The sequence below is a fragment of the Mytilus edulis genome, chromosome 14 (genome assembly GCF_963676685.1).
Source record: "Mytilus edulis chromosome 14, xbMytEdul2.2, whole genome shotgun sequence".
In the NCBI taxonomy this organism is placed as follows: Eukaryota; Metazoa; Mollusca; class Bivalvia; order Mytilida; family Mytilidae; genus Mytilus; species Mytilus edulis.
In genome coordinates, this window is record NC_092357.1 from 70,428,614 (window position 1) to 70,442,280 (window position 13,667).

The window sequence follows — 13,667 nt, forward strand, 5'->3', positions numbered from 1 at the left end:
TATCAATGATAATTCATGTCAGCACAAAAGTGCTGACTACTGGGCTGGTGATACCCTCGGTGAAATAAATCTCTACCAGCAGTGGCATCGACCCAGTGGTAATAAATAAACTCATCATAGAATGATAGATACCAGGACTAAATTTTTTATATACGCCAGACGCGCGTTTCGTGTACAAAAGACTCATCAGTGACGCTCGAATCCAAAAAAGTTAAAAAGGCCAAATAAAGTACGAAGTTGAAGAGCATTGAGGACCAAAATTCCTAAAAATTTTGACAAATACAGCTAATGTAATCTATGCCTAAGGTAGAAAAGCCTAGTAAGTATTTAAAAAATTCAAAATTTTGTGAACAGTATATTTAAAAATATGCTAATTTTTATTAAAAATGATTTTTTGGCAAACTAGGCGGTACTATGGAAAGCGGCATAACTCTTTGTTCTTATTTGGTAGAAACGCAAATACCAAGTTATTCCTTCCCCTGATCATGTTATATGATCTCAGAAGGCGCTTCAGTTGCAGTTAGAAGTGGCAGGAAACATTTGGAACTAAAAAGTATATTACATTCTGCGTAATTTGTGTTTTAAATAATACGATTATATTGTGACTTGAGAAGAAAAAGGATTATATTCTGTAGATAATTAGGTAACTTTAATATGTGATTTGACATTGTAATTTATAGGTCCGTAATTTGCATCAACCTGCTTGAGATTTCTAGAGTTTAAAGAACATTGTAGTCTAGTTTTATTGAAAGATTTTTCTTGTATTACTTTTCACGAAACGGTTCCTTTATAAGTACAAGAAAAAGTATCCAGAGAATATTGTATTAGATCCAGTGAGTGATTTTGGTCAGCTGAAGCGCCAGAAAATAAAATTATAGTTTAATTAGAGAGACTGTATAATTTTACGATGAAAATTGTCGTAGTTGGTAGTTCACACGTTCGTAGATTGGGAACTTTTATTTATAATAGACCTGCATTACATAATTTCAACTTGATGAACTGTGAGGTAAAATGTCTTGGGATCGGCGGCGGAAAAGTTTCAAATTCAGATCATGTGCAAACTATTTTGTCTTTCATAGAGAAAAATCGTCCCGAACATGTAATTGTTCACATTGGTGGTAACGATTTGGATATATTAGGAGCCTCTGAAGATACGACAGAGGAATTGGGGTTACGACTGATTTTATTATCCCAAACATTGACAACCCGATTTGAGATTAAGTCAGTTACAATATGCCAACTTCTACCAAGAGAATCGACACGAGTCATTGCATCAAATGTGTATAATGATTTAGTTATTAAGACTAACAGATTTTTGAAAGCACAAATAAAGGACCAACCACATTGTCGTTACTGGAAAATAACAGGGGTGAAACATTCGGATCGCAATAACTATGTTGATGGTGTTCACTTTAACTATGATGTTGGCATGCCAAAATATTTTCGAAATATGAGAGGGTCAATTATTCAAGCTATGAAATAAAGAAAGTTAATAGAAGTTAAGTATTGGACAGGTTTTTATTTATTTATTTATTTATTTGTTAAAAGCTATATTAAGTTCAAGGGAAATTCCCCATAAACATGCTTGTACAGAACAATGCGATTTAATGTTCAATTTCTTTCAAAACTGGAGGTATATTTGGGTATTATGTGCCAAAAATAGTTATGCAACTATGGTATATTTATACCAGGATGATTTGTTTCAATAATAATGATATTAAAATTACGGTTTTAACCGGAGTGTCATATCAATATAACAGTTTTTCTGATAACAGAACACGTTATATGCCTTGGATACTTTCTCGCGTGGTTGTATCGAATCGGGACCACACATTGGAGCAGAAGATAAATAAACAAACTCATAAACTATCCGGCTTGTAATTAAAGTCATGATAGTAACAACACAGCTGCATCATCCATCAATTTTAACGGTCATCCAGACAGTCTGCTAAGGTTCATAAAAACAATTAAGATAAAATTATTTAACAACCTTATCCCTAACAAATTAAAACACAGCTGCATATTAATTTACATTAATTTTAACGGAATTCAGACAGTCTGATAGAGTTCATGAAAACAACTAAGAGAAATTTATTTAACAATCCTTATCATAGCAAATTAGGTGGGCAATTAAATACTGGCAACAGAACTGCGTATATTTACAGAGCTTAAATCTTCTTGCGTTTTGTTATAAGTGTAACATTATACATGCAGACTTTTTCACCAAGAATCATTGTAACTAGAATTCACATATTTATTAGTTAATAGTGCATGCATATGACACACATGTAGAATATCATAAATTTTTTTTTTTTTTATTTCTATTTCCCTAAATTTTGTATTTGGATACATTGTGTACTTTAAACAGGTGTTATGGCACCTACATGAATTTATAAGGCTCTTTTGACGAGCCACTGAGATAAATAGTGTACTTGGATACATTTATGTACTTAACACAAGCGCATCTGAATCTATGAGGCTCTAGTACATATGCATGATATGGTGCTTTGATGAGCAATGCCCATATGGCATTTATATAGTTTTATTGTGCTTGAGTACATATTTGTATGCATGACGGGTGCCTATAACATTTAGATGAATTCTATGAGGCTCTAGTACCCATATGGTGCGTTGAGGAGCATGCCCATATGGCATATAGATAGATTTGTTGTGTTTGAGTACTTATTGTATCTAGTTTTGAGTGCATATAGCATTTAGATGAATATCGTACAAATGGTGCTTTATATGTATAGAATATGATTAATTTTTTATTTTATTTTTTCCTAAATTTTGTATTTGGATACTTTGTGTACTTTAAACAGGTGTTATGGCACCTACATGAATTTATAAGGCTCTTTTGACGAGCCACTGAGATAAATAGTGTACTTGGATACATTTATGTACTTAACACAAGCGCATCTGAATCTATGAGGCTCTAGTACATATGCATGATATGGTGCTTTGATGAGCAATGCCCATATGGCATTTATATAGTTTTATTGTGCTTGAGTACATATTTGTATGCATGACGGGTGCCTATAACATTTAGATGAATTCTATGAGGCTCTAGTACCCATATGGTGCGTTGAGGAGCATGCCCATATGGCATATAGATAGATTTGTTGTGTTTGAGTACTTATTGTATCTAGTTTTTGAGTGCAAATAGCATTTAGATGAATTTGTGACGCTCTAGTACAAATGGTGCTTTTGATGGGCAGTGCTTAGGGTACTTATGTCAATTCTGTTGGGGTTAATAAAATATAATATTTAGAATCAGTACACACGGCATTTGAATGAATTTAAGGGTATAGAGTATATTGGTATAACAGAAAAGTGCAGATAGTATAAATATGTTGAAAATGTTCTTATGGCTCTTATTTTGATATGGTAGTTCTATATCATGCATTTAATATATCTTGTGTTCTTTTCCCAGCAACCGTTTTATCAGAAATGCCACCCAAAGAACCAAAAAGAAGTAATCGTAAACGGAAAAGCACACAGAGGCTTGGAGAAGTAATTGAAAACCTAGGCAGTTCAGATCTGGGACTGGGTGTATCTATAGATAATTCTGTACCAAGCTCTTCAAATCCAAATATTAATTCCGGCCAGTTGTCAGCTGATAATCCACCTGTACAATCCAATCCAATTGATCCAAACACGTGTAATGATGACCAAATTCTGAGAATATTGACAGTCGCAACTCCAATTATCACCCAAACAGTAGTTACAATACTCAAAAGCACTGGCGTTATTCAAGGCAGGGATGTAAACTCACCTGATCCAACTTTGATACCAACACACCAAGGTGTTAATTCCGTTTGTCCACCAAGGCAAGATACCACTACATGTAATACAATAGAGATGACGACACCATCCCAGTCCCACTCAACAAATATTATTGATAAACAATCATCTGAGAGCAGTCATCCGTCCTGCTCAAATGATACTAGCAGAAGCGGTCAACAGTGGTTCATGCCAACTGAGGGATCTCCGAGTCAACAGGTGGTGAACCATCTTCTACAGGGCACTCCAAACACAGGTGCATGTTCAAACGAGTTAGGAGGCCAGGGTTTATCACGCCCACTGGCTTTGGGTGTGGACCCAAAACTGAAAGCTGATATTTGGTCTAACAAATACATTAATCTGGAGGATTTATTGAAATCCAAATCCAGAGTTGTTAAGTATGTTCCAGTAGAGAAAGATGATTGTTTAACATTTGTTAAAAATAGTAGTAGTAAGACAAAAATTGAGTCAATGGCACAGTGGCATGAAGCTTTTCACATTTATGGGGCAATTTATTTTGAAAAATACCCTACTGAATCCCCGAAGCTGATGAAATATGCGGCTATCATTGCAAATTTGGCAGAAAAAGCTGGAATTGAGGCTGCATTTTTTTATGATCAAGCTTATAGGCAGTGGAGGGAAGTAGACCCTTTACACTTACCATGGGATGGTGTAAATGGGGAATTATTCAATGAGGCGTTAGCTATGGGGCTTATTGGGAAAACTAATGCCATGAAACAGCCCTTTCTTACACAAAGCCTCACGGCTCCAGTCCTTAAACAGAAAAGGTTTTGTTATGCTTTCAACAATGAATCAGGCTGCACGGCAAGAATTTGTAGATACGAGCACTCCTGCCAAAATTGCGGTGGAGACCATAGCAGGAGGGATTGCCAACAATCAAAACACGAGAACGCCGATTTTAACTCCACCAATAGAAAGGGGGGCCCTGATTCAGAAAAACAGTCCAGTAAACAGAAACCTAAAACCAGGTGATTTTCAAATATCTACACCTATTCACATTGACCAATTGGGCAAGTACCTTAAAGGGTATGACACAAGTAAAGTTGAATTTTTATTAGAGGGGTTCAAAACTGGGTCTATGATGGGCATTTCAAGTGATAACATTCAGTTAATGGGAAGATGGCATTCAGATGCGTACAAAAAATATATTCGGATACCAGTCCTTAACATCTGAATCTGTTTTATGTGTTTTTGATGTTGTATCATGGGGATATGGACCTCTGATACGACACAATGCTGTTCTTTTCTTGAAATACGTTTAAGGGTTCCTTGTTCTTGCCACTGTGCCATAAACGGATAATCATGTTTAGATCTAGAAGTGTATTTTCATTACAAGTATAAGAGTGTATAAGAGTGTAATAACTTTGTTGACAGTATAGTTGATACTAATTTTTAATTGTATTTATGTTGGTAACTGTGATTACGAAATATAATGGGGACATGGGCCTCTTTATTTTCAATCCCTTTTAACAGACTTACGGTAATATTTTGTATAGTGTATATGGTTATTGTTTTATTTTTGTTTTTGTATTTTCCTTTTTGTTTTTGCTTTTTATTACTTTTTGGATTTGTTTTTGTTTTTGTTTTTGTTTTTGTTTTTTTTTTTTTTTTCTTTGTATATTTAAGTTGAGATATTTATCAGAAATACAATCATTTGCTACCATTATTTTTCAAGGATAATTTAACACATAATAAAATGAAGTATTTAGGTTTGCAATCATGGTCGTGCAATTTTATGCCATATTTTCTAATTTCTCAGAGAAAGTATAAAACTAACAGTAATGAATCATCCCCTTCTGTCATTGCAGCTGACGATGGGGTGAACTCTGGTCGACCTGTTGTCATAAAATTTAAGGAATCTCGTAAAGATATTGCTTAACTTTACGCACTGTTATAAACTATGCGGGTAATGATGTTATCTTTCAAGAAGTTAAATTGAGCAGTCAAAAATGTTTATCACTGATAAAATAGATTTTTAACTGGATCAAAATAAAAACAAAATAAAATAAAATAAAAAAAATAGATATACGAATAATAATAAAAATAAATAAGATAAAATAAAATTAGAATTTTCAATGTAAATATATGTATAAATCTGGCTTTGGTTGCCATGGGGACAGGGGCCTCCGGCAACCATTATCATTTTTGTTTTGTTTTAGAATCTGTTAATACATTATAATCATGGGATAGTTATCGTTTTAGTGTATATAATGAATACTCTTAGATAGAAGTAGCTTTATTCAAATGTGTGATTTCTCTTTTGATATTTTTTGTTTTTCCTATTTTTGGTAGTTAGGACTTTTAGAATTTTTTATCACTGGCTTGGATGGGGGATATTGTTACAAGGAAGGCTTTGGGTAACAATATTGTGGCGAATGTAACCCCATCTTTGATGGGATGGGTCAATAAGGTTTTGTCATTATAACCATATATGTTGTTTATAAATATGATTTATTGATTTCATTATACATGTTTTCCATTGTGTTGCTTCTTCGTCATTTTAATAATAAATGACAGTTTTCAATTCTTAAATATCTGTTTGTTTGTCATTCTTTCATCCCATCAAACAGAGCAAGCCTGTGTTGACAAAAATGCTAATTTTTATTAAAAATGATTTTTTGGCAAACTAGGCGGTACTATGGAAAGCGGCATAACTCTTTGTTCTTATTTGGTAGAAACGCAAATACCAAGTTATTCCTTCCCCTGATCATGTTATATGATCTCAGAAGGCGCTTCAGTTGCAGTTAGAAGTGGCAGGAAACATTTGGAACTAAAAAGTATACCCACCATCCCTCCCTGGATAGCTAATTCGGATTTTCTGTTATGTTTGAACCAATTTAAATTGAAATATTTTAATTTTTTTTTTCATAATGGGTATTGTGTATTCATGTTGTATTTGGTTAAACAATATGTCAGTGTTTATATTCTAATGTAACACCATCTCTGATGGGCGAATGTAACCCCATCTTTGATGGGATGGGTCAATAAGGTTTTGTCATTATAACCATATATGTTGTTTATAAATATGATTTATTGATTTCATTATACATGTTTTCCATTGTGTTGCTTCTTCGTCATTTTAATAATAAATGACAGTTTTCAATTCTTAAATATCTGTTTGTTTGTCATTCTTTCATCCCATCAAACAGAGCAAGCCTGTGTTGACAAAAATAACCATATTCAATGATAATCCATGTCAGCACAAAAGTGCTGACTACTGGGCTGGTGATACCCTCGGCGAAATAAATCTCTACCAGCAGTGGCATCGACCCAGTGGTAATAAATAAACTCATCATAGAATGATAGATACCAGGACTAAATTTTGTATATACGCCAGACGCGCGTTTCGTGTACAAAAGACTCATCAGTGACGCTCGAATCCAAAAAAGTTAAAAAGGCCAAATAAAGTACGAAGTTGAAGAGCATTGAGGACCAAAATTCCTAAAAATTTTGACAAATACAGCTAATGTAATCTATGCCTAAGGTAGAAAAGCCTAGTAAGTATTTCAAAAATTCAAAATTTTGTGAACAGTATATTTAAAAATATAACCATATTCAATGATAATCCATGTCAGCACAAAAGTGCTGACTACTGTGCTGGTGATACCCTCGGGGAAATAAATATCCACCAGCAGTGGCATCGACCCAGTGGTAGTAAATAAACTCATCATGGATACCAGGACTAAATTTTGTAAATACGCCAGACGCGCGTTTCGTCTACAAAAGACACATCAGTGACGCTCGAATCCAAAAAAGTTAAAAAGGCCAAATAAAGTACGAAGTAGAAGAGCATTGAGGACCAAAATTCCTAAAAGTTTTGCCAAATACAGCTAAGGTAATCTATGCCTGAGGTAGAAAAGCCTTAGTATTTCAAAAGTTCAAAATTTTGTGAACAGTAAATTTAAAAATATAACCATATCAATGATAATTCATGTCAGCACAAAAGTGCTGACTACTGGGCTGGTGAAACCCTCGGGGAAATAAATCTCTACCACCAGTTATATATAATTTATATGTTGTATACCGTGAATATACAAATAAGTGTGCAATATCTATACATACAGATCAATCTCTCTAAATATACTGATATAATAGAAAATGTTGATATAAATTAACGGCTATCAAAATTAATTGAACAAACAAATCCTGTGTCCATGCTTGGAATCAAAATCAAGACATTTAGCATATAGGGCCACGAGTCATACCATAAATCTAAATGACTGGCTACAAACTCTCTGTTTATTTAACATATTTAAACATTGTATTCGGGGCTCACAATGGGTATATAGTATTTAATAATATATCAAGTTTATAATAATGATTGAATGGCGTTACTCTTGATTAACCACAAATGTATTTTATTATTTTAACTGGTATTTTCAAGCATGACGCGTCTTCTCGATTTCAGAATATGTTTAATTTTTTTGACGAGATAACTTGAGAACTAAAAAAACATTAGAATTAGTGTCATATTGTCTTATGATTTTTGAGTGTTTCTGCGATCCAACGACCTTCATTCAACTGTTCCAATTTTTGTAATGGGGGGTAAAACCAATTCAATAAATAATCTAGAATAAAAGGACTGAGAACCAGCTCCAATGAATATGTTTGTTGTTTGGTCTTTTGAACATCGAACATTCTGTCTGAGCTGTCTACTCATTGATATTTTTGTCAATGAAACGGATTGCTATATGACTGTCATACAAGTGAGAGGTTAAGCTAGCTATGGAACCAGGTTTAATCCATCGTTTTCTACACTAGGAAATTCCTGTACCAATTCAAGAATGTGACAAGTGTTTAGCCTTTATTTGATGTTTTTTTAGCTATTGATTTGTCATTTGAAAAGGGATTTTCCTGTGAGATTCGGTGATTTTTATGTTTTCGATTTTGTTATGTCTACCATTTTAATTCTTTTCGATATGGTCAGTGCAGTATCCAAATACACTACGTAATGGTTCGATATTAATATGTGCATATTTTAATGTGTGTTTTTCTATGTTGTGATGTTATGCTATTGTTTCAGAAAAAAAGGAGAAGGTTTGGATCCATTTAAACATTTAATCCAGCTGCAAATGTTTGCACCTGTCCTAAGTCAGGAATCTGATGTAAAGTTGTTGTCGTTTGTTTATGTAATTTATACGTGTTTCTCGTTTCTCGTTTAGTTATATTATATAGATTAGACCGCTGGTTTTCCCGTTTGAATGGTTTTACACTAGTAATTTTGGGGCCCTTTATAGCTTGTTGTTCGGTGTGAGCCAAGGCTCCTTGTTGAAGGCCGTACATTGACCTATAATGGTTTACTTTTTTAAAATTGTTATTTGGATGGAGAGTTGTCTCATTGGCACTCACTCCACATCTTCCTATATCTATAAATTAGTTTCCACAGTGCATTTTCAATATAAATAGCCAAAGTCCTACAGAAATTTGCAAAACTAGTTGTAAATGTATCAAAACATTAGGATATAAAAAACGATGCATTGACATTTTTTGCTTTCAAATGGCCATTTTTCAAAATGGCCGAAAGTACCTAAAGTCCTCATATTATGGTCTTTGTCATTTATTTTATCATGTTATCAAAATTGACAAAACTATTCTCGTTTCTTAGCCTAATGTAATTTTGATTATTAACATGTTTAATTAGATTTTCTAGCAGTTATTGAAATGGCCGCCAAAGGCTGCAATATTGATTGCCTATGTTTGCTATGACCTAAACATAAACTCTGCAGAATTTGATTAAATTAACTCTATCTGCACAATTAAGCAGAAATCTTCTTGACTTTATTGGTACCGTTCTAGACATCGCTACAGCCAACGATTTATCGACATTGAATTTTGCATTCGACCTATATCAGCTTGATATTTTGAGATTTCCCGAGCCGGTTGCCTTCAAATATTGGTAACCTTTTCTTACATTGTGTTCGAAATGACAATTGGCACAAGCCCATTTTACAAAGTTTCGTGTCAATAGGTTTATTAATAAAATGTTCATGACTGTGACCTACCGAATTAGACTTTTTACCGGATGTGTTAACAACACAATGGGTGCCACATGTGGAGCAGGATCTGCTCACCCTTACGGAGCACATGAGATCCCCCTGTTTTAGTGGGGTTCGAGTTGCTAAATCTTAAGTTCTATGTTGTGTCCTCTGTACTATTATTTGGCTGGATTTTTTAGCCATGGCGTTGTCAGTTTATGATCAATCTATGAGTATCTCTTTCGTTTCTCTTTCATACAAGTGAGAAATTTAGCTTGCTATAAAACCAGGTGTAATCCACCTTTTTCTAGAGAAAATGCCTCTACCAAGTTAAACATGTTTAATTTTTTATCCTTTCCCCCCAAAAAATGTAATTCAAGAACAAAACATAGAACATGAAACAAATTTAAAAAAAATCCCAACAACACTTTTTGAACTTTTCCCTTTAATTTCTGTTCTTTAATTATGCAGACTATTTCTTTACAGGGAAATGCACAATTTCAGAGAATCCATTAACTTAAACACAAATTATTGTCTGGAAACTAGAAAATGCTTGATTCAACCCTTTTTTTGCGCCTAATGTCTAAACGGTTTGGGCGACAAACCCCAAACTCAACCCTAGCTTCCTTCCATTCTCTTATTATAAACAATTTGTTGAAGGTAGTACCTAGACCTAGAAAGGTTTTTTTATAAATTTGTACTCAGATGAACAGTTTTCTCATTGGCACTCATACCATTTCTTCTTATAACTTCATATGCTATTGTCCGGTAACCAAATGTGTCTTCGGACGACTATTACGACGACGACATGATAGATTTATACGAACGGAAATATTTAGCGAAGGAATGAAAATGACCACAGTAGTATAGTACTTGAACGAGTCCAGCGCACCCCCCAAACAAAAAATTCGACCCCTAAAAAAATACCCTCATTTCAAGTAAAAAAGCCCTAATTTTTTATAAAAAATGCAAAAAACACCCAAAAACACCAAAATTTTCTTACTCCCAAAAAATTTTTTTTATCCCGAAAAAAAAACACCTTAAAAATCCCCCAAAACCCCAATTCCTTTATGAATTACCAAAATATCCCCATTGTGCTATCATATGTGGTCAAACTGGATGTGGAAAAACAGAGTTTGTTCTTGATTTATTAGAAAAAGAATATAGTGGGGTGTTTAAACATAAAGTCATACTTTGTCCAACCATTCAATGGAACAAAGCATACAAAAATCGTGAATGGATTGGTGATGTTAGAAAACCAAAAACAAAAAATCTAATAACTGTTAATCCTATTGTTGAAGTGAGAGAAGCGAACGGTTCCCTTTATGAAGAAGAGAAGCTACAAGAACTACTAAGAATGTTTTTTTAAAAAACATGCTGGTCATCCAACATTATATATCATTGATGACTGCAGTGCAACAAAAGAACTAACAAAGAAAAAAGATATACTGTCCGAGCTTGCATTTCCAAGAAGACACGCGGAACAATCAGTGTGGGTCATTTCACAGAGATACAACTCTGTTTTAAAAGATTTAAGAGAACAAACAAAATGGTTATGCATGTTCTACACAAAAGATAGAGATAGTTTTGATAATTGTCTAAGAGAAAATGATGTTATTCCTACTTTGGAAGAAAGACAAAGAATAAAGGAAGAACTTAAAAAAAAGAAACATCGTAAATTAATATTAAAGACAGATCAACCTACTGATTATTGGTTACTTAATTGATTTTTTAGCACTTCTCAAGTAATGCTTAAGTAATGCTTAAGTAATTCTTAAGTAATTTAACCAAAATAAGCAATAAAAAAAGCAATGCTGTTGGAAATACTAACAATTGCAAGAAACACTGCAGTCTTATCATTGGTTGGATATGTTGTATTTAATTTTTTTAAAGTTAAAAATAAATTATATCCGTTTTTTTGAAACGTTTAAAATGAATGCTGAAGAATTATTAAGCGAGCAAATTGTGGAGAACATAAATATTGATGATGATAAACAAGCGAGCGAAGTGAACGGTTCCCTTCAAAAAAAAAACGCGAAAGATTATCATCCGTTGTTGCTGGTGGGAGTAGTAAACAATATCTGGGTAAAGCATTTCAACTGTCAGATATTGATAAAATGACAACAGAACAAATAAACAAACTATACTGTAAGTATGAAGCAAGATTGGGAGCTAGTATGACCAAGACATTAGGAAACTCTTTTATAAATTTATATGTTATGGGTGTATCAAAGTATTTCAATGTTGTTAATCCACTAAAATTAATACAAGACTTAGAGGAAGATCCTTTTATCAATAATGCTTTAACTAATACATGTTGTGAACTGTACTATAGATATGGAATGTATCTTGCTCCTTTTACTGCAATGTTAACAACAGCAAGACATATCGAACTATTCGCTTCGATCGATTTCCAAAAAAAGATGAAAATAATGACATAAAAAATGATGAATGAAACTCCTGAACAAATAGAAAACAAAGAAGAAAAAAAGGAAGTATTTAAAAAACCCAAACCAAAAGACCCAAAAAGAGTAGCTGCTGGTAAGAAAGGTGCAGAAGTAAGAATAAGAAATGCAGAATTGAGAAAAAAAGAAGTAGAAAAATTTAAAAAAGAAAATTTAAAAATCAAACAAATAACAAAAGATTCTGATACAGAAACAGATTATGAATCAAACGAACATATCCCTTTGGTCAAGAAACACTCCAGTTCCCTAGTTGATTACAAATTTGTACTTTTTTCTATAGGTATTGTTGGATTGGGATTGGTTTTTTACAACCAAAGTAAGAAACCAGAAAGAATGATTAGAGAAATCGTGGTGGGTAAGGAAATAACAAAACCAGAAAAACAAAAGAAAGAAATTGATCCTTTTGAATTTAATTAAATTTAGTACATTAAAATGACAACACAGAAAGACGGAAAACAAATATGTTATATCATGCTGGAGTGGAAACATTGTTAACAGTTGGATATGCAGAAATAGGTAAAAAGGTATTAAGGAGGCCAGCACCAAAAAGTGGATTTTAATATGAATGATGTTGTAATGTTAACCATTGATATATTACTTGCAATGGCAACAAAAGATATGTTGATTAAGCAAGGTATTATACCTGCTGATATTATGAAGTAATTTTTGTTTTTATAAAATGGCAAGTGCTTTAGCAATGATGCTTGGTGGGGCAATAACAAATGCTTTTGCATTTTCAGGGAGTAATTATTTATTTTCACATATGGGTAGTTATGCAAATGAAGAGAAAATAGGACATGATAAAGCTATAGAAAAATTAGAAAAAGCACAAGCAGAATGGAATAAAAAAAGAATACAAAGATTAGATTTTATAAATAAACAATTACAAAAGGAACATCATGCGGTTCAGACTTTTGATGATGTTGACCAGGCAATGAAACAATACTATTATGTTACAAGTAAACAATTAGCTCCATTACCACCTAAACCTACATTAAGTGATTTTTATACTCCATCAGAAGACCAGAAAAATAGAGAAATTGCATTTGTTGTTGGTGGTATGACATTAACTGGTTTTATTGTTTGGATAATACAATAAATTAAAATCCAAAAGGTTGAGTATCTATTCCATTATCTAAAATATGTCTTTTGTCGTCGAATGGAGACATACTTATTTTATTTACTTCATTAACAAACATTTTGTGTTTGCTAGAGTTCATTGTACACATTTTATTCATTTTTGTTTTTTTATTGAACAGACAATCTTTATAATCATCAAATTTAATATCTTTATTTATTGTAGTTTTTCCAATTCCTTTTATTTTTTTTTTCTTCACTTAAATCTGTTAATGTAAAAGAATATGCTTTACTTTAAAAAAAAAACATTTCATTCATAATTTTCCCATTAAGTTCATCTTTAAAT

General features: G+C 32.9%; 1 protein-coding gene across 1 annotated transcript; it reads left to right on the forward strand.

Annotated features, from left to right (window-relative positions):
- The first annotated feature begins 364 nt into the window (after positions 1-364).
- LOC139503773 (uncharacterized) lies at positions 365-6,915 on the forward strand. The gene is made up of 2 exons (XM_071293648.1): positions 365-643; positions 3,434-6,915. Exon 2 carries the CDS (start codon positions 3,451-3,453, stop codon positions 4,774-4,776), a length of 1,326 nt encoding a protein of 441 aa, XP_071149749.1. The 5' UTR covers positions 365-643; positions 3,434-3,450; the 3' UTR covers positions 4,777-6,915.
- The last annotated feature ends 6,752 nt before the right edge of the window (positions 6,916-13,667 follow it).